Below are 26842 nucleotides of genomic sequence, written 5' to 3'. Positions count from 1 at the left end.
CTCCAGGGATGGAAGGGAGGCTGACCGGTCTGTAGTTACCCAGGTCCTCCTTGCCCTTTTTGAAGACTGGAGTGACATTTGCTTTCCTCCAGTCCTCAGGCACCTCTCCTGTTTCCTAGGACTTTAGGCCACTATCCATCATCTTTTCTAGCAATGACTTCCACCAGCTCGCTTGGCACCCTTGGATGCATCCCATTAGGACCCATAGATTTATGGATGTCCAGTCAGCTTAACTGATCCCTGACCCAATCCTCATCAGTCAAGGCAGACTCATCATTTATCCTGACTTCCTCTGGGGCTTCAGCCATCTGGGGCTCCTGCAAACAGTCTCCAGCAGTGTAGGCATTCAGTAACTCCACCTTCTTACTATCCTCAGTCACCACGGCACCCACCTCATTCAACAGAGGCCTGCATTGTCTCCAATGTATTGGAAAAAGCCCTTTCTGTTGTCCTTGACTTTCCTTGCAAGGTTTAATTCTGAAGAGGTCTTAGCTTTCCTAGTTCCACCCTACATACTCTGACAACAGTCTTATATTCGTCTCAAGTGGCCATCCCCTCCTTCCGTGACCTGTAGACTCCCTTCTTCAGCTTGAGTTTGCCCAGCAGTACCCTGTTTATCCACAAAGGTGTTTTGCCTCCCTTTCTTGATTTCTTTCCCATTGGGATGCTCTGATCTTGATCTTGGAAGCAGTGGTCCTTGAATATGGGCCAAATACCTTTTCCTTCCCGTACCCTGTCCCATGGGATTTCTCCCAGTAATTGCTTGCTTTCTAGTTAAGCATTAAAAATTTAGAAATGGCTAGAATGAAGATTTTTCTGAACAGTAGGAGTAAATGGTGAAGGGTAGAACATTTGATAGTTGAAAGTTTTGGTGGTTGAAGATGTCTTCTGGGTCAGGAAAAAAGTCATTGAATTTTGAACTTTTTGAACAAAGAAGAAGTTCCAGCTACAAAACAGTCATGTCATGGGCACAGATTTGGAAAACCATTGTCTCTTCAAGGCATTTCTAGGGAAAGACTTTGACAAGTCACAGTGATGCAAGTTGGATTTCCCTGTGAGCTTGCCAAGTGGGCTGACTGTGCGCTCTGAGGAAATTTGACAGGTTTCCAAGTGTCTTCTCTGGTTTCTTCTCTTTTTTGCTTATCTCAACTGTTTCTGGAAACTATTTGTATTTCTCGGAATTTATGTATTCCACAGTTTAACCTGGGCACTTGTGCATATCTAGCAATGAGTGCTAGGCCTCTCTTCCAACCCATCCCACACCTCCCATACCTCTCAGTGTGACTTTTCCCAGTTTAAGGTATTTATAAATGTTCTTTTCCGTGTGGATTATTTGAAGTCTAGTAGTAATTCAGTCCTTTGAGTGAACACACCAGTGTGATCTCTGTCTTCCAGATAATCAGCTGTTTTCATGGAAATGTTTAAATATTTATCCCAATAAATTTAATTGGAGTTGACTGGGTTGAAGATTAATGAGGGGGAAGGGAAAAATGATGCACACAAACCTGTATCTGCATATGAATTCAGTTTTTAAGGGAGCCTGTCTGACAGTTTCAGAACATAATTTTCCTTGAAGAATTTGACTTCCCTGTTTCCTAATGTACATGATATGGAAAGGAATTTGAAAATTATCTGCTATGACTTCTGGTAGAACTGTGGCAGTTTATCGAACAAACATACCCTTCAAAAATCTTCATATACTCTCAAAATACAGGTTCTTATTAGATGATATTTGAGAAGTCTTCCTCAAGCTGGAGAGTATTCATTTCATATGCTGAAGTATTTTAGGTGTTACACTTCAAACTGAAAATTAGACTTGGTGTGTTGTAAGGTCCTGTTTACATATCAACTTCTCTGTCCTTAACACCAGCATTGCTAGGGGCATCTTTTAAGCATGATTTTAGTTTTTCTCATAAGGAACCATGAGAGAGAATGTGAGATGATTTTTCTATCTGTTTTGGAAAGAAAAACTATTTCAATATTTTATCAAAGTCCAAGATGATATTATAAGGTTATATTATAAACCAAACACAATTTTCCAAAAGGTCATACCTAATGTATCATCTAATCTCTGTCATTAAAGTATGCTAGCATTAGAAAGCTACCATTATGTTAAAAGGGGGGTTTAAAGTGTATTTTTCAACATAAATATTTTCTTTATTTCATATCTCATTATATTTAGCATTTTAAATTCCTTAAGAGTATAATGCTTTAGAAATAAAATGTTGACTTCAAAACCAGGCTTTATTTTCATTGTAACAAATTTTCAGAGTGTTATGGAGATGTCATCATGTCTTTAAGTGCCAAGACAGTTCGTAACACCATGTTTTTATAATCATTTCATCATAGCTGAGTTAATTTGGCACAGATCTGTGTCAGTATCATTTTTAATTTAAAGAGCTTCAAGGTAACGTGCAGTCTCTTATTTGCATTTAGTGGGAACAAGCCCAAGTTTTACATCAAATATGAATTCCAAATAGTTGGAGCTCTTGTTTTTTCATGCGAGGCCTCAGCGAAGCTTAGCAGTGCTTGGCAGAAGCAACGCCTTTGTTTCAAATTTTAAATGAAAGATTCATTTGGCAAGTACAAACTTGGAATTTCTCTTTGGTTTCTTCCAGTGGACTGTTTTTGGCAAAATGATAAAGGTTACACAGAGCATTTTTCTTTGACAGTAATGCCATTCCAGTCCTGTCACTTACTCTGAAGGGTTAAGATAGACACGCTTCTAGACATCACCCTTTCTTCCAGTGTGGTGCAGTATTCTTCTTCTGATTTACCAGTGTGCTTTTTGACAAAGAAACTTACCAAGTAAGGAAAGTAATAGTCAGACTAGGAGTTTATGAAGCACTTGACCTTAAAGGAACTGGAAAAAAGCTGTACAGATGTAACTGACAACCTGTTGGGAGTCCATTGAATGTATTTCCTGACAGACTTCTGAGTTGTCTAATTCTTGTGCTTATCAGAGATTTGTGAATTTTGTGCAAAGCAAAATTCCCAAAGACATCCGGGGCAGAATCTGGCTGAGCTGAACATGGCACTTATAAAACCAGGGACAGAAAACACTGTTGCTTTTCCTGACTGTGATATCATAAAAGAGACAACAATAGAGTTGCTTAAAACATTTAATTCAATATCCATCTTAAAAGCAGAAAAATGTAGTGTGAGTGCTGTAATATATGTAAATAGTGCTGTGCAATTTCCATGATATTAAAATGTTTATTTAACAAGACCTCTAATACAACTAGATGTAATAGAAAGCAGGTGTGTTTCAGAACCTATAAACAAAAGTGTGTCTTGCAGTTACAAAGCATTACCTAGCATAGTTTCAAAACATGCTGATTGCATCATTTCAAAATATGAAAGAAATAACTGGATACAAATATGGTGCTTTATGAAAAATAAGAAAGGTATAAAGCATATTTAAAGTCTGTTGAAATCCATAATCATGTGTAAATCTGCTTCTTAAAGGTCTGGAAATTTTTTTAATCGATCAATGCATTAGATTTTCTGGAAAGCAGACCTGAAGGGTGTATTTTGAAGTGTTATGGAAAGAGGCCAGTTTTCTTGGAGGACTGTTTTGCCCACTGAGTGTCATTAGACAAATGCAGGAGATCTCCTACTATTTTTCTTGAAGAGCCTAGATTCCAATTTTGTGTTGTGATTGGAATATCAGGCAACACAGTTTAGAAATTCTCCTACAGAATTTTCTTCCATAGCTGAGAAATTCATTAATCATTGAACAATTGAGCTTTGTGTAAAATGTCACAAAGAACAGCTATGGTGGGGCCCTGGAAACATTAACTAAAAGGTGTTTGGATAGACACAATCTTATCAGTGAGTGAAATCAAATGTCACACACTTGAGCTGCTAAGGAGTCATCAATCATCCTTAGGAGAGCAGAAGGAGTATTCTGTGTTTGCCTCATTGATCTCAAGGAAGGAGGCTGCTCCTTCCCCTCTTGCAAGCATGACTGATGACTCCTCAGGGTTTGAAGCTGTGTGACATTTGATTTAGGGTCAGCTGTCGTCACTTCTGAGGCAGGCTGCCACCTCTCTTCTTTAAGAGCCTTCTTGGAAGGGTTCTTGATGAAGTCATGAAAATGAGAGAAACCTTCAATTCCTTCCCAAATTGAATTCACCATAGTTCCGTGTAGCAGTTTACTTCTCTGTTTAATCCCATTTTACAAAGGCCATGCCTCATTATGGTTTAGAGCTTATAAATAAAATAGATATGACACATTAAATGTTAAAATCAGTTTCTCAATTTCATTGGCAAATAAGAGCATCTTCATCATACCTAGACAATGTTGCTGCCTGAGATCTGACAGCTCTTAATGAGACTGGGAAGTGTGAATCACTCCCACCACAAGGATAGTCTAGAAACTTGGGAAACCAGCACTATTCATTCTCTAATCTGCCTGAATCTTTGAATTGAAACAGGAAACCTTGTTTTGTATGGAGCCCATCTACTTTAGCTTCCTCAGGTGTGGAATGCCAAGCCTGAGTGTTGTTTGATCTATTGCTCAGCTGCCATGAAGAATATTGCTGGGGGAGTCTGGTCTAGGCAACATTTTAAGAAATTTTTTATTCCACTGTTAACTGGGAGGGAAAAACCACAGCGTGGTGTACTCAAGGTGCAAAGGATGAAATTCTGTCCCATGGAGCCAATGGCATAAAATTTCCTCATTTTCAGTGTTGTCTTCAGTAGTGTTTGATTGTATGCAGGTAGATGGACTGTGGGAAACAAAGACAGTGACAGCAGGAATGTTTTTTTGTTCTTTTCCTGTTAAATGCTTTATTGTTGCAATGGGAGGCAACCAAAGCTTTTCTGGCTAATAATTGTACAAATTAATCTGATATTGACATGTGACTTACTTTTGCTTGCTTGCTTCTTGCACTCAGAGGGGAAAAAGTTATCTGGAGAAAAATATCCTGTAATTTTCTATGCCTTGATAAACTGAAATATTAACATATTAAAAGCAGAAAGTTACTTTCAAATGGTTCAGCTTGCTGAAATGGTATTAGAGTTTCTTTTCCATGTTCTGTCTTTCAACCTGCTTTAAGAATTGTAGTACATTTCAGTTCCCTCTCCTGAAAGATGGAGTGCATTAGTTTATTGCTCTGTAAAACGTAAACAGGTAGACCATCATTTTCAAGTGGTAGAACTTGATGTTAACTCTGAGGACTTTCACGGGTAAGCGCAGTGAGAACACTAGAAGCAAGTATTATAGTGTCACAGGAAGATGGCTTTCTACCTTCAAGTTCCTTCATCTGATACAGGAATCTGTCAGGTTATAGGAAGGTAGAGAAGTTAATGACCAAAGTCACTGCAGAAGCAAAACCCCATGAAACAGAACTTTATTGGAGAAGATGGTGGTGAAGATCAGGCAGAATCAGAATAATTTGATCTCTATAAGTGAAGAAAGACTCAAAGTAAGAACCTAAGTGTGGCATGGGAGCACCTTCTCTGTGCAGGCTGAGCACCCTTCCCTTAATTTGTCTTTAATCAATTTAAGACACGAGTGATTCTTTGAGGATCTGATACACACAACTTTTTGGTTGAATCAGGAATAATGGGGACAGCAGGAGTAGAGAGGTGATCGTTCCCCTGAACTTGCTACAAGAAAGACAAAGTTCTGGAGTGTGTCCAGAGAAGGGCAACGATGTTGGTAAAGGGTTGGAGAGTAAGTCTGTTGGAGTGGCTGAGGGAACGGTACTTGTTTATTCTGCAGAAGAGGAGGCTGAGGGGAGACCTTATCACTCTACAACTATGTCAGAGGAGGTTGTCGTGAGGTGGGTTTTGGTCTCTTCTCCCAAGTGACAAGCAGTAGGACAAGAGGAAATGGCATCAAGTTGCACCAGGGGAGGTTTGGATTGGATATTAGGAAGAATTTCTTCACCAAATGTGTTGTTGAATCTTTGGAAGAGGCTGCCAAAAGAGGTGGTGGAGTCACCATCCCTGGAAGTCTTTAAAAAAGATGTAGATGTGGCACTTCAGGAGATGGTTTAGAAGACATAATGGCATTGGGTTGACGGACTTGAGGATCTTACAGATCTTTTTCAACCTTAAAGATTCTATGATTCTATCCACTGAAGATACCTTTGTTTTCGTCTTAGCAGTACAAACTTCTACTTCCTACCCTATGTGTAAATGCCAATACTTGTCTTTCACAGACTGCTTATCTGCCAGAAAAGCTTAATCATGAAAGACTGTAGACTGTTTTTTCTCCTTGATCTTCTAAGAAATTTGTTGTATGTATACAAAGAAAGAAAACTCTTTATGGAGGGAAGCCCAAGTTGTTAAAGGACCAATTCCTCATTCATGTACAAACAAGATGCATCTCACTGAGGGGAAAAAAAAAAAAGAATGGGAAATGGGTGGTAATAAATGCTGTATTGGACCTTAAAAAATAATACAAATATGAGCTGAAATTTTTCACGTTTTAATTCTATCCTTTTTTATGGTTGTACTGTAAGAAAAAGCAGTTATTCTAAGAAGTTTAAATTCATTAGTCAAGATTATTTTTTTAAAAAAAAGGAAAAGAAAACTCAAGAGATTGCTAAGAAAGTTTTCAACATTTAAATCTCTTCATAAATGTGTGCAGTATTTGTTGTCTAACTTCTATCATACTTTTTCTTGTGATTTTTTGGATGGAATTTGATGCTGTAAACATACCTTAACTGCATCTAATAAACACTGTTTTGACTCTGAGGAATCTCAACAAAGCTAATAAACCAGGATCTGATTCTTACATATTATTTCCTCAACTATTTTTTTTTTTTATGCACTGCAGCTACTGGGATAGCTATGTGGCTAAGACTGGCTATTTTAGGTATCTGTGTACCTGCCATTTGAGGAATTTAAGACCTTTCAGAAAGAATTTGAGAAGTGTGCATTACTGAAAAGTTACTCATACAAATGTCTTGTTTCAAGTTTTACATATTTTTAAAAATTTGGACAGCTTAAAAAAAATGCAAAGATGTCTGAACCTCTTTTGGATTTGAGTACTTCCCAGTATCCTCAAGCTTAAAGAAATTCTGTCTGTAAGAGAATTGCATTTGTTTCAAGGTATTAAATACTGGATGTGTTTTGATTTGTGAAGTTAGCTATTAAAAATGTATTTTGACCCCATGTATTCTTTCAGCTATTCAAAAGAAACCACAGAAAGGCATACAATTTAAAATGTGTCCTGATGTAAAAGAGCTGTGAAATAATAGGTGCTGTGGCTCCTCTGCTTTGCTAACAAGAAACACCAGCAAATGCTGTATTTGTTTTGCTGATATTTTTAGCACAATATGAAAATTTCTTGAGAAACAACAGATAATTTATTTTCTGGATTTAAGGTATTTCAGAAAGCAGACTACAGAGGATTAATGGCTGTAAATCAAAAGCTTTAGTTTTGGGTGAATTTCTGTATGTCTCTATTGGTGCCAAGGTGGAAATCCACAATAAAAATAGCGTGGTCTAGATTTGAAATGTTTTCATCTTGGAAAGACATACTTTTTTTTTTAAATCCTTTAATGCCATAGTGCTATCATTAGCTGGCACAGATGTGCTTAAAAGGTTGTCAGGAAAAACTGCTGGCATTTGATTGCTACTCAGGCAACTAACTCATGGCAAGGATGTACAATGGAACTGATACTTGAGTGTGAATTTTCATTGTAAACGACCCTATAAGCCAAACTTAAATATATTACCTCACTGAAAATAAAGGGGGAAGGTAATTTCCATTGCATCCTGTTGTAAAGTGTCTTTCCATATATGCAAGAATAGGACAAAAGGGAACGGGGTGTAAGTACTGATATCTTTGCGTCGTATTATGATGCTTCTACACAGATGTGTGTGTAATGAGTTAGAGGTGGTGTAAAGGATGGGGGAATCTGCAAGATAGGTCTATGGAGTCAGCAGAGAAGAGTGCAAGGAAAAGTCTGGAGGGCAGAGAGGTGAAAGTTGTGGCACAGCCAGCGAGTACAGCAATGTGGCTGAAGTTCATTTGCAAACATCAAGAGAGTAAGGGGAAGGAGGTTTTGTTGAGGAACAGACTGGCTATTTGTGCCTCCTTAAAGCTACACTGCTAAAATGCTTCTACCAATGCCTCAGTTACCTGTAGCAACTGATTGTAGTTTTGGGGCATTGCAGTCCAAAGCACCTTTGGTCTCAAGGAGTTGTTCTGGGTGTGCTGGTGGGACCGTGGGCAAGCTTGTCTACCATCCTTATCGTGGGGTAGTTTGAGTTACCAAGTATCAGGGAGTGATATTATTGTAAGAGAGATGGACTGTCTGTGACAGCAGAAAACTTTCCTCCTGCTACCCCTGAGAGTTCAGTTTGGTTCTTGTAAAAGTAGTGTCCTGACTCAAAGTAGAGCAGGTACTTTCTGGTTTAATACAAGACTTGCCTACTTAACCAGTGGCTCATCTGGTCCATGCAAAGAATTGTTTCGTAGCTGCTTAAATAGTTTAGGTTGAAATGGCAGTACAGTCCTAAGGGTTTCATAGGAGTTAAGTTTATGTGTGTGTGTGTGTGTATATATATATATATGTGCGTGTGTGTATGTCTTTGGAATGATTTCTTTCCAGATTTGTTTGCAATAAATGATTTGGCTTTTTAAATGGCCTGAAATAAACAGTGACAATTGAATTAGATCGTATCAGGTACTTCTGGATTGGCAATCTAATATTTTAATCATATCAATAATTTTGGAGTCCAAAGAACAGAACTATAGTTTAAAGTGTGGGAAAATAACTATAAATTATATCTTGGCGGTCCATGCTCCTTCAATCACTTCCTGACTATGTTTACTCAGTTTTCAAGCCAAAATGAGCTTTTCTAACTGCAAACATTGTGAGCCAATCTTGATGTATAAAACGCAACCTGTTGCTCAGCCAGTAAAATAGCTGGACCCCAGAAATGGTGTGGGATTTCTGTTTCTAATAGAGCACAGCATAGCTCTTTTATTACTACATCATTGTAGTCTTGTCAGTGGGAGTAATTATTTTGCTGGTAACTTTAGCAGATGTCATGCATGCTGAAGGCAGGTAGCAATAGTTAAAAATATTCTCATGGAGACTGTGTTGTGGTATATTTGTAATGTAGACCCTGGGGTGGCAGAGCTAGCCAGCTGAAAAGGAGGGCTGAGAGGAACTGGCTGATAATTTTTCATTGCTGCTGGGGCAGAGCATCGTACAGGCATTTGAAATTATATGGGAAGCCTGTGGACATGAAGACTCTGGGGTGACAGGAGTATATTTTGGTTGTAACCCTGCGCTGCCACACTGCTAGTGCTGCCCAGGGCATTCAGGTTAGGAGCAAGCTGTGGGGTTGTTTTGGAGGTTTTTTGTGTGCATGAAGCTTTGCCAGAGACAGAGGGTTACTTAGGAAAGATAGTAGATTTCTGTTCTCCTTGTGCTATTAGGAGTGGGAAGGGTGCTGTAAGGACCTACCCATCATTGATGCTATTGCTAACAGAAACCCAGATTTTATCATTCTGCCTTTATTCGCTTAGGAACAGAGGAGGCTTTTCAGGTACATTGGGCATTAGTCCTGCATTTTACTTTCTTGTGGTGGAGGACCAGATGTATTGTCATTTGAGATTTATGCCAGCAAAAGCCTGCAGTCGTGCATGGTTTGCTCTTTGACCCGCCTCCTCCTTCCTCCCTTTCCTCACCAGTCAGCTCCTCTCCCTCTGCTGCTAATTTACATCCCCAAATGAATGAAGCCTAATCCCTAAACCTTAATCCTCCTAAAACCAGCTGAACTTTGTGATCCTATCTTGACTTTGCAGGAGATTTTAAAAGAAGAAAAAAAAAGGGTGAAAAAGTATCTTCTCAGTTCTGAAAACTGTGGCCATCATTTGTAAGTGTGTGTGGGACTTCATGCAAGTGCACTGACATTTTAGTGTTCCATGCGTTTTTCCTTGTTATTTTATTTTTTTTTCACATACTCATCTGGGTTTTCTGTTTCAGTTTTGCCTCCTTGCTGTGCTGTGTATAACCCTGGCAGGGGAATCTGAGGAAGAGGGGTTTCCAAGGAGACCTCCAGCTGATGTATTAGAGTGGGGACAGTGCACTTTCCCAGAATCCTGTTCGATAGATAAACCTAGCAATGAACACATATTTCCCTAGCTCCCCCTTTCTAAAAGTAGCAAACTTATTTCTGGAGCCAGGCAGTATCTGAGTGAGCTATGCCCTTCCTGCCTGTAGGACTCTCCATTGGTATGCTGCCAGCATCTTGTCTCACAAGATTTCAGGGAGTGGAGGATGATGCTTCTCCTCTGAATCCAGTAGAGTTTAAGTTTCTCCTCTTGTGCTGCGTTGCATGGTGGATTGGCAGTGTTCATCTTGTGTTTGAGTTATCACAAAGTCCAAATGTGAATGCATTATATCTTTGTGAATTTACAGGTTTTGGTCTACAGACGAAATCCGAGCTGGCCTGAGAATCAGAGCTTAAATATCTCTTGATAGTCATGTTGTGGAGTGACAGGGCAGGGAGGGAAGCTTTTCCTCAAACAGAGGGTGAAACATGTCGACTGCTGGAGCTCGGTGTGAGCACAGTCCCCTCCTGTAGGTCCCTAGGCAAAAAGTTTAGCAAGGTGATTCTCATGCCTATGCATGGTACCCAGCTGCCCGTGCTGCTTTCACTTCTGGGCTGTTTTATTGCAACTTTTGAAGTTTGGAAAGTTTGGTCAGTATGGTATATGATTGCTGGCTTGGTCAGTAATGTGTTGTGTGGAGAGCACAGGCTGGGGAACACCCCTACCCCAGTTCCTTATTTAAAGAAATGAACATTGTAAGACGTGCAATGCTTAACTTTGTAACAGAAAAAGGGGAGGATTATACAGCATAGAATTAAATATGGGAAAGCTTAAGCAACCAGAAACAATGGGATGTTTTATGAAAGGAAAGGGAAAAAAACATAAAAATGAGATTCTCCGTGGTGGAAATCTCATAGACAAACATCTTGTTGTGATTTCTTGGAAAGACAGTACTCCATGCAGCTGTTAGCCATGTAAGAGAGAAATATGTATGTGCATATCCAAACGTGAATATTCAGTTACTAATCCAGTTTCCCCAAGTACTTGGACTAGAGTTTTCACCAGGTCTTTTTAGTTAAAAAAAAAACCCCAACCAACCAAACAAAAAAACCCCACCCACCTTGCCCTTGAGAAACTGTGTTCCAAAACCTTGATTCTTATTAAGAAGTCAAGCAACTTTCTTGTGACAGAAAAATAATTATGCTTTGGGTAAAACTTTTCAAACATATGGCCCACAGAAATAGCAGGCTTCAGAAAGATTTATCTGCAACAGTATGTAAACAATTAATCTTTGCACGTGGAAGCTGCACGTCAGAAAAGATGCTCTCTTGGAAAGTGCCGTTCCTTGAAAAAAAGGTCTTCAGTCTCCACCTTCAGATAAGACCTGGCAAAACTATTATAGAGTATATCAAATGGTAGGGGCATGTGAGCATACCATGCAGACTGCTTGATCACAGGGTTTGTGGGGATTTTGTACTAACTACGCTAGTGATGCAGGTGAAAGTACTATTTGTGCATTTTTTCACCCCCATAAGCAAGCTTTAAACTCTCCAGTGAATATAGTTACTGCATTTTTCATTATAGATTGGACAAAAATACAGCTCCGTAACAAAGCAACATGCACTATCATTTTTTCTTCTCTCTGAGATGCCTGAAGAAAGGAGATACAATCTGTTCTAAGTCTGTGGATGAACCTGTAAAATACAGTTATCTGATGAGGCCACCAATGTCTTTTCAAATAGGCTTTAAGTAGCCAGCCTTTGTGTCACTGCACAATCTCCCCGGTTGCAGGAGCTTAGCAGGAAGCTGAGAGAACTTTGCCTGTGTTTTGCTGCTTTTCTCATCAGTGCTTTAATGCCTGCTGATTAAGTGGTCATAAATCTTTGCGTTATTAGCGGAGGAGTCCATTTCCACAGCAAATGACAACCTTTCCCTGCCTCCTTTTAACTGTTATCACACACACGCGGCAGCTACTTCTACACATCCTTGTCACACACACCATATATTCCGTACAATGAATGCTCTTTTCCTGGAAACCTGAAACTTGTACCACTGCTAGAGAGTAGCCTTTACTCCTGAGGTCACCTAACTTGGCAAGTCAGTGAGTTAATGGGTCCGAAAAGATTATCCTAGAGCAAAATTGATGTAAACATTCTCCTTTCAATGTAGAACGTATGGGCTCAGATGCCTTTCATCTTTCTTTGCACATTCCAGATGTTTGCTTCTTTCCTCTCATCATATATAGATGATGGGATAGATAATGTACTGAGTTCAGATTTATGTCTAGAGCATGATGTGTTTGTATTCTGCTTCATTACACCATCTTTTTTCCTTTTATTTAGGAAAGGAGAAGTACCTTAAAAGCCTTTTTTAAATCAGGTTTGATTTGTTTATTCAGTGCTTTCCATAAGCAGTCTGATTAGAGTCCCTTGTCCCCTTCATTTCCTCTGCTGTTTCCCTGCAATATATCTCCTTTCAGTCAAGGATGACTCTGTGCTGTAGTGTTTTACTCCTTTGGCTGCTTCTAAAAAGTTCCAGAAGGCAGATCTCAAAATTTGCTTTGGAAGTATCCTTGTTTTTTAAAAAAATAAATAAAAAAATATCAACAGAAAGCAGATCTTTAGCATTAGGTATCTGGGAATAATTGCTGAACGCTCCCCAGGTGACACTCTAATATGCACTCATGTCTTAAAGTTATAATGTGCATTACAGTTTTTAAAAACTTACTTTTGTTTTTTGAGTTTGACCTAAAGTTCTCTGAAGCTAACTACTGTTAACTTCTCTAGCATAGAGACATTTTTTTTTAATCATCCAGATACCTTTTATTTTTCCCAAACAGGTGTGATAGGTCTGACAAAAGTCAGAATCTACAGACCAGAGTTATTCCCCCTTTTCCTGTTTTTACACTTTTGCTTACTTGACCGTGAGTCAATCCGGAATAGATTCTTTTCTTTCTCAACTCCAGGATGTCACAAACACGCTTGATGCAAAACCTGTCTCCTCAAGTATCAACAAAAGGTATTTAAAGAACAAGGAAGTGTGCTCTCAGCTAGGATACCATTACCATCTGAAAAAAATAATTGCTGCTATTTTAGTCAGTATTTTATATTACTATGTATTTTCTTTCTCTTAAATTAGACAGTGGTGCTGTCCAATAAAATACACATCTATTTCTCACTGGATTTGTAAAAAAAGCCTATTTAGGGGGATGCTTTCCCCACAGCTCTCTTGATTCTGCAGTAACTGAGTAACCAATTTGGTTAGTTTTTCTAAATTCTACATACTTCTGTCCTTTCTGTCCATGTTCATGCTTCTACCACTGCCCACTCTGGGTAGGGAAAATTTGACACCTTTCCTATTTACTAGCAAGGAATTTTTAAGTGTTAACTTTGGCATACAGTGTAACGTACTTTCTAGGTGTGCAGACTCCTTGGGAATTAGAGTGGTGTGTAGCATTAGAGTACCTGAACCCTAAATACACTCTGATTTAAGCTTAGCTGACAAATTCCAGGGATTTGTTCAAGAAAGTTCCTCTCTCTTGAGTTTTAGAAGAAACAAGATGCAAAATTCTTGAAAAACAAGAGATTACTCAAGTTTCGTTGAGTTAAAAACACCACATACAAAAGGATGTATGGGAGGGAGCAGTTACCTGTCTTCAAGGGGTGGCCAGGGAGGAGACTCCTCTGGGGTCCCTCGCTATGGTTCTGCCTCCCACCTCTGTTGGAGGTCACTCTCCATCACACAAGGTGAGCTTGTGTGCTGCTTGCTATCCAGTGTGGTTTGGATCTGTTTATTCCACACATGCATATTTATTAATGTATTGATTTGTAGGTGCTTGATTTTTAAATCAAGCACCTACAAATGTGGGGAATGAAGCTAAGACATGACTTTGATCATGAGAGATATTTTTATCTTGTGACCTCTTATTTTTCCAGGACTCCAGTTGTAAAATCTTGTTCTAGAAGTCTTAAAATGTTGGCATCGATTGCTGCACAAATTAACTTGAGAAGTAAGCAATTGGTCTTCTCAGCAATGTCATCTGGGAAAGGCTTTGCCAAAGGCCACTGCTTGGGATGAAAGAGGTGGAGGTCCTGGCTGACTGTGCCCCTTCCCAGACCTCTGTGGGGAGGTTGATGGTTTGGCAAAAGGTACAGCAGCCTCTGTGCCAGCCAAAGGTCCTCTACTGTAAAAAGGTCCTTAGCTGCTCTGTGTAAACAGCTGTACTAATTCTTCAGTTCTCTTCTGGAATGGCAAAGAGCCTTCCCTGGTGGGCTGCAGTGAAGGGGGAGTGTTGCATGCACCTCTATGTGAACTTTCAGTTGACTTGTCAACCTCCATAACAACATTTAGTTGACATGGTGGTATTGGACAGATGGTTGTACTTGATGATCTAAGTGGTTGTTTCCAACCTTGAAGATTCTATGATTCTAAAACACCATTATGTACAGCAGAGGAAAGCAGGATGCAATTAGTGCCATCTGTATTAACAGGTGGATTGTCTGGGTACTACTTTTCTAGGTGTTCACAATTCCATTGGTTTTGAGCATGGCAACTGCATAAAGGAAATTTGTCATCTTCATAAAATTGGGTACTTGCATCTGTAGCGCCCTGGTCTGACAGGGAAGTTTGTAAACTTCCAGGCACTTCTGAAAGCATTATCAAGGCTTTTATCTATCTAAAGAAAGAAATAACAACCTCATAAAACAAAACCTTGATACTAAGAAATAAATATGTTTTTTGGCTCAAGCGTGACCAATGGTGGATGTCATCTTACATATTTTGGGGTTTTATGATGTAGTTTTGCAAAAATTTGTGGAATGATTCCTCTTTCTGTACTTTTGAAGGATAAATCACTTTTACCATGTGACCAACTTGTGACTGCAAAACGTATATTTAAATTTTTAATAAATGTGACCTTCTCCTGAAATATTAAACAGGGTTTTTTTCATACTTTCTAAATTTCTCACAAATTGGTAAATCACCTCATAATTTCAAAAATCCTCTTTGGTTAACCTTTAAGAACTAAGGCTGGTGAAAGAAGGAAATTCATAAGAATCTGTCAGGCTGAAAAAACTTTGCAATAAGTGAATTGTCACATTAAAAGGGACTTAATTATTTTATTTCCTTTGGCAGTTTTCTAAGTACATGTTGTAAATTCAGAAATTAAACTAAAAAAACCCAAACCTATCTACTATCTGGATCTTGTATTCTTAGGGCTGTGTTATTGTAAAGCTGAAATTTGTATCTATCTGTTGAGTATTAAAACATCTTAAAGATAATCAAAAGAAGTGACTCCAAAACTATGATGCCTTCCATTTACACTTTAAACTTGCTTTGGCCCTAATTTATATGGCTAATTCATTAACTGCTGTTTAATCAAGTTTTTAGTAGCCTTTTGTTAGTCTACATGACCGTTAGTGTAGTAATATGCAGGTAGTGCCCAGCAAAGCCCTCCTCTCCCTGGTATGTGATATGATCTCATTCTGCTTCACTGAGTAAAGGACTGATGGTTAAAAAAAAAATTAAAATGAGTCTCTCTAACAAGTTCAACTCCCATGAAATACAAGAGAGTATTTTCTCTTGTATGTGTTGTGTTTTCCGTCCTAATGTGGGAATATTATCTACAAGGGTTCTTAGATTCAGCGCTATTCCTTTCCGTTCTAAATACAGTGAATTTATATTACATTAAGATAATTAATATATAATAGTACATATACAATAAACACCAATTTTGGAAGTTTTGTGCTATGCATTTGAAATACTAAAACTGCAATTGTGCTGAGGCATATAGATGGCCTTCTGTTGACACTAACACTGAGGCTTTAAGGATGTCTTTTTATGTGATAGGGGATTTTAATATCAGGTCGAATGTCCACAGCTGCTTAATGAAAATAATCAAACATCATGTTTTATGGATATTAGTCTTCTGTAGCTGATAAAGGTACAAACTTTTAATTTCTTGCTTGGCATCAATGTATTTAATTCTGCTTGTAAAATTCAGAATTTTGCTTCTGGTCTTTTATGTAACAACTTTCGTATCAACTTGCTTGCATCATCTGCAGCATAAAGTCAATATTGCAAGCATGCAGGTGGTTTTACATTATGATATATTCTGTTTCTTTGACTTTCAAAATTCTCACACAGCTTTTCCTTTGTTTTGTGGCAGGATGACAAGGACTTGGTTCATGAGTTTGTCATCGCTGAAGGTCTGACTTGCTTAATCAAAGTGGGAGCAGAGGCCGACCAGAATTACCAGAACTACATCCTGAGAGGTAAAAGAAATGCATCCAAAACTTGTTGTTATTGTTCTGAAGCTCTCACAGGTCTGCTGCAATTTGCCATGTTAACTGTCTTGGAACATGTTCTCAGTTTGGTTCACAATTCTTGCACTCTATGCAGGAAAATTGTGGGGGGGTGGGGGGGGCAGCGCTCACCACTGAGCAGGGTGGATTCAAATATTGATAGTCTCTCAGTTATCCAACTTTTCTTGTAGATTATATTTAAAAATCTATAATTCTAAGAAATGAAATGGAATCTGAAGCTTTCCCCAGATAATTGTAAATAACAAAGGGCACAGAGCAAAATAACTTCTTGCAGTGGGATTAATAGATGTGGAATAGAGCGAGACAGTCATATCTAGGGAGGTAATTGTGCCCCTGTACAGTGCAGAGAAGGGCAACCAGGCTGGTGAAGGGGCTGGAGGGCAAATCATATGAGGAACAGCTGAGGGAGCTGGGGATGTTCAGCCTGGAGAAGAGGATGAGGGGAGACCTTATCACCACCTACATCTACCTGAAGGGAGGTTGTAAAGAGGTGGGCAATAGTCTCTTCAGCCAGGTGACAGGAGATAGGACAAGAGGAAATGGCATGAAGCTGTGCCAGGGCAGGTTTAGTTTGGATATTAGAAAGAAAATTTTTACTGAAAGAGTTGTCAGGGCCTGGAACAGGCTGCCCAGGGAGGTGGTTGAGTCACCTTCCCTGGATGTGTTCAAAAAAAGGGTAGATGAGTTACTTAGGGATATGGTTTAGCTTAGGATGGGAATGGTTGGACTCGATGATCTTCAAAGGTCTCTTCCAACCTTGTTATTCTGTTACTAAGGTCAGTTGGCTGGAAGCAGTCTTTAGCTGATATTTTGAAGATAAACAGGTAACAAGAGGTTTACATTCTGTTCTTTGCATTTAAAAGATAACTGCCAAAGGTAGGGTTTGGAGAGTGATGCAGAAAGGGTGTGTTACTGGATTAGAAAGCCAATTTACTGTATTGTGTCCCAAATTGATGTGTGTGATTTTCATCTAACCAGGAAACCCGAGCTGCAGATTGGGAGAGTTCCTTCAGTATTTCAAGGGATGTTATGAATGAGGTTAGAATAGTCACACCAAGGGATCTTTGCTGCTGGATGATCTCATAGTAAATAGAGAGTGCTAATGAATGCATAGTTGTGGTGGATTCTCATTTGAATATTCTTAGACTGACGTATTTATCTGTCTTTAAAAATGTCACTTTGTTGTATTTAGCTGCCAAATCTCAAACTGCAAATTGAGGGGTAAAACAAATGCAAAAGTAAGGAGGAGGGGTTTGTAAGAACCAGAAAAGCTGTTACTGAAAGCAAGGATGCAAACAGTAAGTGTGGTTTCATGTGAAGAGCTTGAAGATTAGACTGTGCAAATACCAGCTTTTGGGTTTGTATGAGAAACCAAACCAGTACCACAAATCGTGTTCTAGTCACTCGTTGCACAGTGAGATAAATGCACGAGTAGGCTGCTAACCACAAGAAATCTAGACAAGGACACAGACACATGTGAAAGAAATTTTATTTACAACTGAAATAAAAATTTTCTGGGAAGAAACTGGACATGGCTGCTCTCAGACAATTCTGACTGGAAGCAAAACAGAGGCGCTGTATAGGACATCTGGCCTTCAACATATTTACTCTTTATCAGTTTGGCATTCATGTAGCGTGGCTGGATGATGTCTTTGCCCTCCAGCTGGGTTTTGTAGCCAAATATTGAAAATTCTGAATGAGGAAGCCTTATAGGTGTTTACACTACCCAAGTATCCAAGTGGCATCATAATCCAAATGCTGGATAACCCTGCAGCTCTTCTACTCCAGTGTCAGATAAGGTCCGGGGCACGAGCCTCAGAAGTGACAGAATGATCTGCTGATACCTAAGAAGTCAGTGACATCTGAGTGATCTCATCACACTATTGCTCATGCTGTCATCTTACTGAGAACTCATTTATTTGACTTCATCCAGGTAATGGATTGAGAAGAATTCAAACTTTGTTCCACATTGATTGGGTTTTTTTGTTACAAGGGTGTACCCTAAAGCATCCAGAATTCAGGGACATCACAGTGGTATCTTCGTGGCCTGGCTTCTCTAGTTGTGCTGTGTTTTAGAGTTTGGTGTCCATTGGCTGGAGTTAGAGATGTTCCACTGGATTCAGCAAATGATAAAACAGAGCTTAGTACCAATGTCCATGGCATCACAACAAGGAAACTGCAAACTCTTCATGTTGTTATTAACAGGTGTTCACAACACAATATAAATTAAACAAACCACAACCACCACCAAAAACTCACCATATGGATGTAACCCATAGAGCTAAAAGCTTTATTTTAAGAAGGTGCATTTCAGGATTGGTGCCTTCTGAAATCAGGTCTCTTTTTAATGCCTGTTTTGCTCGTGTGGGAAGCTGAAGTTTTTCTCTGTGCAGTGAATCCTAGTATTTTTTACAATAATATGATTTTCCTGTGTGATGTAGGTTTTATTTCAGAAATAAAATTTGTCTTGACTGTCTTTAAGGACGATCAAAGCATGTTACAACTCCAAAATTATTTCAACTGGTTTGCAGCTCCAGGAGCCAGCATGTACTTTCTGAGTAGGTCTGAATGTGCAATGACATCAAGATAGGTTTGGAGGAGTGTAGACAGTCTTACGTAAGTGCGTTCAAGAGGGTGCTGAAAAGAAACATTAAATACCTCATATAAGAGTGTTTTTCTGGTATATTGGTTTTAGACAACTATAGCAATTGGCTGGATTTTTTTGGTGACAGTGGTGTATTACTGCAGCACTGCATTTTAGTAAACTTGGTGAATAGGTTAATAAATTTTGCTGAAGATACACAACAGTTACTAGTGAGGTGACCCCATAAGCTTTTAAATTGGTGTTACGGACACTAAGAAAAAAAGAAGTCATCTTTGTCTAGAGTTGTGCCTTGTTGCTGTGGCATTCATGTCCCGCAGATCCTTTTGGGTGAAAGGTATCCTCCCATGTTCTCTGCATTTAACCTGAATCAGAGAGGGTTGTGATTTCTCCTTATTTCCATATTCTGGCTACATTTCTCCAGCACCTTTGCTGTAATTCACTGTTTTCCTCTTGTGACCCTAACCCAGCTTGCAGGGCTTCTGACAGAAAATGGCAGTGACAGGCTTGGCATTGCCTCCACTGCCTCTGCTTCTTGACCCAATCCTTCCTGTGAACTTGTCTGCCCTCTTCAAGAAATAGTGTTGGACCTAGGAGGGAGAATACATTGGATATACATGTATACATACCAATGAGGGTTGTAGGTGGTTCAGTGAGTTCCCTGGTACAATTTATTTCTTGAGGATATAGCTTTCCTTTCTCTAAAGGTCCAAATTGCTACACTGTAATGTTTTACTTACTTTAAAGTGAAGGGAAGGTAAGTGTGGCTTTTACATACAGCACTGAGAAACTGAGTTTATTGTTAAGTGCTAAGGAGTGACTATTTATTTCTGTACATGTCCCCTAAACTGGGGTTGTTTGACAGTACCTTCCCCAAAGTGTGCTCCCTTTTGTCACAGTATAGTCTATAGGCCCTAAGCCAACAGTAGCCTGGGCTTCTCTCAAGAGGTAGTCTGTGGAGAGGCTTTTTTTTCCTCCATATTCATTACTTCTTCACCTTTACATTGCTTTTACTTATTATGGACATGTAAAGAAAGTCTCAGTTTTGAGGGATTTTTTCCCCCACAGAAATAGGCTTACTTCTTTGGTTTTTTTCTTTCACTTCCTTTTTTCCCCTTTCATGACAATTATCCATAAGAACGATGAATTTCCCTCATAGCACTGTCAAAAGATAAAAGCTTCTGTCCAGGTTACGAGATTGCAGTATGGTAGGTGTTGCCTAAATGTTAAAAAATAAATGGAAATGTTTAAAACATGAAAATGAGAATTTAATAGAAGTCTTATTGTAATTTTGAATATGCTTTGGATGTCATTTTGAAATCTTCTGTTCTTTGCACAGAATGAGAAAGCAACACATGAACACCATGGCTGAACACAAGCTAATTAAATAATTACTAGGATTGTGACAGTCTTCCCGTTTTCTGCTAATTTAGCTAGCACTATTGGGAAGGTGAGAAGGAAAAGCAGCTTGCATCAACGAAGGCTTAATTATTTTAAAAATATACTCAAGAAGTGAGTTAAGGAGGCTCAGGGGTCAGTTTTCTGTCACCACGATGTAATAATTTCTGCCTGGTGGGATCCTCCCTCATCCGTCCCTCAAATCGAATGAGGAGTTCGTCAAAAGGTCATGCAGCCTGTTTTTTTGCAGAGCATCTTTGTGTACTTGGATCCTAACTGGCCGCTTCTGGATTCAAATCAGTATTTAGTGATGTCCATAATTAGATGAAAGCTAGAGTTAGTTCTTGTGGTTTGAAAGCAAAAGCTAGGTGTCCAGTCCAAGCAGGAAGAGGCCTTGACTGTGCTAAAGTGCGAAATGTCAAAGAACTATGGCTGAGAAAAAATGAGACCATCGGCCTGTGCTTATACTAGACCAGGTTTGAATCAACTTCTACCATTGGATGCAGGTCTCTGATTTAATGAGAACTGTGTTCTTTTATGGGGAATAAGAACCTGGGTTTTAAAGTCTAGATGAGAGCCAGGTTTTGTTTTGTGTTCATAGTTTTTTGCTTTGTGGTGTTTGTTGGTTGTTGCATTATTCTAAGAGGAAGAAATATAGGAAAACAAGTGCTAAGAGTTATGATTTGAGGAAATATTTCTGCTTTGTTACCCCCTCTCCCAAAACCAAAACCCGTTATTGTAATCTAAAGATATACAAAACTTTGGTAGTCTGTACTTCACTCAGTAATCTGGACAGGAAAACTAGGCTGCAGTAGAACCGGTTTTATCTTTCCTATCACAGGTCCACTGCACTTCAGACAGCATCTCTAGAGATGATGGAGCAAGTACAGCAGATGGTCCTGGGTGAGGGATCCAACATACTCCCTATTCATGTGGTGATATGTGTGACAACAAAAAGTGAGAGGAAGTTGCTGAAAGAGCTGGTGACTGTAAAGCAGAAAGAGGTTTTGCTGTTGGGATTAGGAGATGCTGAGCTATTTGACAGGATGGTCGAACATGCACAGGAGCCACTGGAGTTGGTTGGAATTGCTGATGAATGCCCAGGGTAGGGGGTTCGGTTTTCTAAAGCATCAGGCAAATGGCTCAGTCGCAGATGAGTATTACAGCCAACAACAGTTAGGCCTATTTATAAAGCCAAAGGCACGCGATCCCACCTGCACGCCAACTTTAGAATGAAGGGCTGTGCTGCATATTCTGGGAAATCAGATTAAATTCCTGAAACAACTCAGTTCTGCATGGTAAGAGACCATCTGGTTATTGTCTGTCACCAGCACGCTGTGTGCGCAAAGATGTCAAGGAGCTAGAGGAAGTCAAAGGTGAGGTTGAGGTTTTGCAAGCAAGCCGTAGAAGCTGCTGCTGATAACCCTCCCTCTCGTTCTGAGAGCCAGACATGAAGTTATCAGCGAGCTGGTGGCATTTCCGCACTGAGCCAACTGCTACTGGGAATGCTTCAGGTCGGTAAGTGTGCTCTCTGTCACGGGACGATCCGTTTCCAGGAATCGGCCGGCTGGTTTTAGCATAAAGACCCCTCGTTATTAAAAGGACTCAAACGCTTCTAGTGCTCTTGAATTTTCCCCCTTCACCCAGTTAGATTATGTGGCTTTGGCCTTTTGCATTAAAGATTAAGCAAAGCGTTTAGCGTGGGGAAGCGTGTTCTTCTATGTGAAGCATCGTATCATCATCAGGGTTTGTGTAAACGTGAAAAGACTAGAAATAAGGTCTGTGAGAGGCTATGTCTATCCTAAATAGATGTGTCTTGCTGAGTTGGTACCCCAGCAGTAAAACAGATGGTAATAATGTAACTTTAGTAGTGAAATTGAGGTAATACGATGTCTCGTGCATACCTTTGCATTATTTCTGTTTCAGTGTGAACTAGAGAACTGTTTAAAGTTTTCCAGCTGTAGAAAAGTATCCCAGGCCCAATAGGAACAGACAGCGCATGATTAGGCTTACCTTTGCATTTCTTTCCTGAAGGGAAATATGAAAACTTTCCTGACTTTCTTGTCTTAACCTTCTGTATGTGGCTGTGAAGTTCTTGCACATATCTCTACGTATTCAAGTTAACCTGGACCAGACAGCAGTACAAGAGGGACATAAAGTTATTGAAGAGCATCCAGAGGAGGGCAACAAGCATGGTGAAGGGTCTGGAGGGGAAGACTTACAAGAAATGGCTAAAGTTCCTTAGTTTTTTCAGCCTGGAGAAGAGGAGGCTGAGGGGAGACCTCATCATGATCTATGGCTTCCTGACGAGAGGGAGCAAAGGGGCAGGTGCTGATCTCCTCTCTTTGGGGACCAGCGATAGAACCCAAGGGAACAGAATGAAGCTGAGGCACTGGAAGTTCAGTTTGGATATTGAGAAGAGGTTCTTTACTGACAGGGTGGTTGGGCACTGGAACAGGCTCCCCCAGGGAAGGGGTAACAGTACTGAGCTTGGCTGAGTTCAAGAAGCATCTGGATGGTGCGCTCAGTCCCATGCTCTGACTTGGCTGGCCTGGTGTGGAGCCAGGAGTTGGACTGGATGATCCTTATGGGTCCCTTTCAACTCAAGATATTCTATGATTGTATGATTCTAACTTCTTATGTGCAGTCCTTTGAAACTATGTAAGCTTCTCAGTTGATCTCAAAAGAGCTGTAATAAGAGCCTGTACTTTAAAATGAAAACAAGTTTGTTAAATCAACTAATCTGCCAGCTTTCTGTGAGGGAGCATTGTAGTAGCCATTTGTTGTACTTTGTATCAAAGGTTGACAGTCCCAGAAAAATCAGACCTATACCTGATGGTTCAGTACCTCTACCTGCTGCATATGTGCAGAAACCTCAAGATGTGCTTCTTTGTGCCTTGAAAAGACACAGCATAGAAAAATACAAATGGATTTGGCATTCTGGTTCATGAAACCTGTAATGAGAAATGATGAGATTACAATGCCCTCCAATGTACCAGAAAAGACTGCACACTATATGATCTCCATGGTTAGTAATATAAACACTGAACTTCCTTGGCTCTGCAGCTGAATCCTCTTTCACTTCTGCAAGTATCTTTTAAAGACTAAATGCATTTGTTTCCTTGTAGAAGGGTAGTGGGAGAGCTTGACCCTGGAAACTGTGCAGTTTGAGAAGAGGGAAGACATCCTCTTTGCTGTTCTCTGTATGCACTTGGTGTTTCCTTTCATTATTTCTCATCTGCATATTTTAAACCCTTGTTTGTTAGACTTGTTCTATGTATGAATTACACTGAGCTCCCTACTAACACAACCTTAAACATTTCCTTACTTTGTGGAGCAAACCCTGCCATCTCCCTCTTCCTCCTCTTCCTCCTCCTCCTCTTCCCTCCCTGGGTGTGATTCTGATCCATGATCCATCTGGAAGCAAAGCCATATGGTCCTCACACACAGCGTATAGTACAAGTAAGTCCTCACAGTCTGAGATGGGAATTGGCACCGACGCAAATTTGAGTTCAAAAGTTTAACCACCCTATAGTAATTTACACATCTACAAATAAACGGAGCTGTTCCTTGCTCCATGCATTACATGAAATGGCTTTTCATGTTGGGACTGCTCGTGAGGAGGATATAGGGTTCTCATGGTCTACATGGAATTCAGCAATAACACAACCAGAAAATTATGGATTTCCCTTGTTTTTAAAGCTGACAGAGGCTGGGAGGCTTTGGGTTGCTTTCTGTCTCCAGGAAAATGAATCTTTGGGTTTTGTGTATTATTTTTTTTTTTTTTTATGCTTTGTGAAATTCCCATGAAATGTGACACCTTGGGCTATGCAGACCCCGTGTAAAATGAGGAACTGAACCATGAAAAATGCACATCCTTAACTACTAAGCAAAGAATAAGTACTTGGGAAGTAGTCTCAGGGGCTTTTAAAGCCATTGTGGATGTTATATGATTTAACTACTCAAACTTCATGAGCCAGATTTGAAAACCATGTAAATTCCCACAAATAACAAAGTATTTCTGCTTTTTTGTAGTAGTTCTGTGGCCTGAAAGTGCCCAAAACCTGATTCATTAAAGGAGAATAAAGACATTCATAAGCCAGCACAGAGAGGAACACTTGCACAGAGTACAAGGCTGCTGAGGATTTCACTGTGAATTACTTGAATATATGCACATAAGCCACAACAAAATACACTTGGGAAATAGTGTTTGATCATTCCCGTTTCAAAATTAGATGCTTCCACAGCTATTCATGATGGTGATTGCTGGGGTGCCACACAGATGTCGTGCCCTGACAGAGAAGCAGGGGAAATTAAGGACTTTAAAGAAGGAGGGAGGGGAGTTAGGATCAAATGTGTACGATAATTAGAAAGTGCTGACTATTATTCCATGAAGGTGATTATTAGGTTGCGTAAGAACATGTCAAAAATGAGATTCTTCAAATGTCTTCAGAGTTAAAGTTCCATATCCAGTTATGCTTGGGTTATTTTAAGTTATATCTTAGCCCTGTCTGGATTTTTTGTAAATGTGCATGCATATGCATTTCTGCCAGTCTCGTTCCCATGGGTGCAGTCAGAAAACCCAAGCAGTGGACTGTAATATCGTAAAATACTTATTTTCATTCCCATGAGACAGTGACCTGCTTTAAGCCTCTGATTACTACCACATCAAAATACTAAAAAAACATAGGCAATTTGAGAATTGAAAAGCTAAGATGTAGGACTTGAATGTATTAGTACAGTATTAATTATTAGTCCATCATAAATGTTGTGTTCCTACATATGCATCTACAAAAAGCAGTACAATATTAATAGGCTGATGACAGTAAGGGGTAATGTTAGTGAGCATATGGGGGTATTAACATTTCTGTTTGCTGCCCTGGAGGGTTTGCACTTGTTTGTTGTTCTGCATAGCCCTGAGAAGCACAGAAGGAGTAGCATGTGCCCCTTGTGAAAGCAAAAGTAGCTAAAATCTTTATGTCCACATGGGTTGCATTAGAAAAGATGGAAACTTTTTGCTGCTTTGTAATGAAAGGAGTAGCTTGCCTTCTGTCAGTGCTACTTACTGCCCTCCTCATCCCCCTGCTCCTCTACCTCCCAAAATCAGGACTCCAGCCACTGCTGATGGCGTTGGCATAGAGAGGGGAGAACATGGATCGGGGTCCTTCCACTCCCTACGTGTATGTAAACATTGTCAGTGAGTGCACAGACAGGGGCTGAGCAGATGTGGAGAGGCAGAGAAACCGAGGTGCCATGGAAAGACAGACAGGTCATTGCCTCTTAGCCAGAGGCATGAGAGTTGTGGTCTGGGGTCCCTGCTTGCTAAAGACAGATAGAGGATGCACAGGTTTATCATGTTTCTCTGAGTTTTACAAAAAGTAGGGATTGAAGACCACTTTAAATGATTAATTTATTAATAGTAGCACATTTTTTTCTTACCATCTTTCCAGGCAAGAAGGAGTCTTTCCTGTTGTGTGTGTGAAGCATTTCCATTTTTTTCCATTTAAATTCCTGAAGCTAAAGCCGGTGGTGTCAAGCCAGGAGAGGAAACTGTGCCTGCCTCCTGTCCCCTAATGATATGGGAGTGCTGGCTTGAACTAGCTGCTGAAAATACAGTACCTCTGTTGTTTAGGATGGGCTTTTCAGTAGTTTTTTGCTTTGTTTGAAGTTACTTCACAGGGATTTTAGTGAAGAGAGTTTACTGGTGTGTAGGTGTCATGTGAAAGAAATATTTTTTCTTTGCCTCTTTTAATTTGTGGACAGCAAGAAAAGAAATACTCTTCCCTCTTCCAAATCCAGCCATATAAGTACTTAATTTCCTCCACACACATGTACTCCTGAAGATGATGAAAGCGATTAAATAAAAAAGGCAGGGTTATTCAGGGTGTGCAGGAGGATTGTAGGCCTGTGGACCAAAGACCAAGGCAGCAATCTTTCAGGCACACAGACTGGTGTTCCCAAAAAGTAATGAGTAAGTTATAGGAGTGGGGCAATGTATTGATGCTGTACTTGCTCAGTACTATTAAAATCTCTGTGTGAAAGAGAATATAGAGTTCAAGGTCTGCACCTGCATGGGTCCATGTCATATCAGGCCTGAAAGGAGTCATTAAAGGAAGGAAAATGGTGTGTGAGCTACTGAGAGGTAGCTCCATAAAGGTTGGAAAAGCAGCTGGAAAGCCAAGGAGCGTTAACACAATACAGGAAAGATTAGTCTTTAAGGCTTCAAGTATCTAGAGCAACAAGAGTCACAGGCTGCTGACTTCCACCCTGGGTGCACCAAATCTCAGTAGCTTGTCCCCGGATGCAGAGTGTTTGTGAGGAGCAGACATTGTTTTCTCACCTGGGCACTACAGTGGGCCCAAATTTTGGTTTTAAGGCAGCACCATAGAGATGTGGTTTCCAACTACTGAAAATTCAGTAGTAAGTCACCATAAGCTTGCTTTTAGCATTTAGATTAGTATCTGTGATGGTAGCATTGACTGTAGAATT

At 39.8% G+C, this 26842-nt stretch overlaps 1 protein-coding gene across 3 annotated transcripts in view; it reads left to right on the top strand.

The window, feature by feature from the left end:
* The window catches only part of FHOD3 (formin homology 2 domain containing 3), a gene marked incomplete at both ends in the record, with an annotated part of 396588 nt that overhangs the window by 180341 nt on the left and 189405 nt on the right, over window positions 1-26842 (top strand). For all 3 annotated transcript variants that reach the window (XM_084260348.1, XM_084260347.1, XM_084260346.1), the window contains one exon: window positions 16197-16302. In XM_084260348.1, the coding sequence (XP_084116474.1) occupies window positions 16197-16302 (106 nt within the window). The remainder of the gene's footprint in view (window positions 1-16196; window positions 16303-26842) is intronic.

The sequence above is a fragment of the Gallinula chloropus genome (assembly GCF_964237585.1).
Source record: "Gallinula chloropus genome assembly, chromosome: 2".
Lineage (NCBI taxonomy): Eukaryota > Metazoa > Chordata > Aves > Gruiformes > Rallidae > Gallinula > Gallinula chloropus.
The sequence above is the reverse complement of the archived record's forward strand: the minus strand, read 5'-3'. Positions and strand labels throughout refer to the sequence as shown.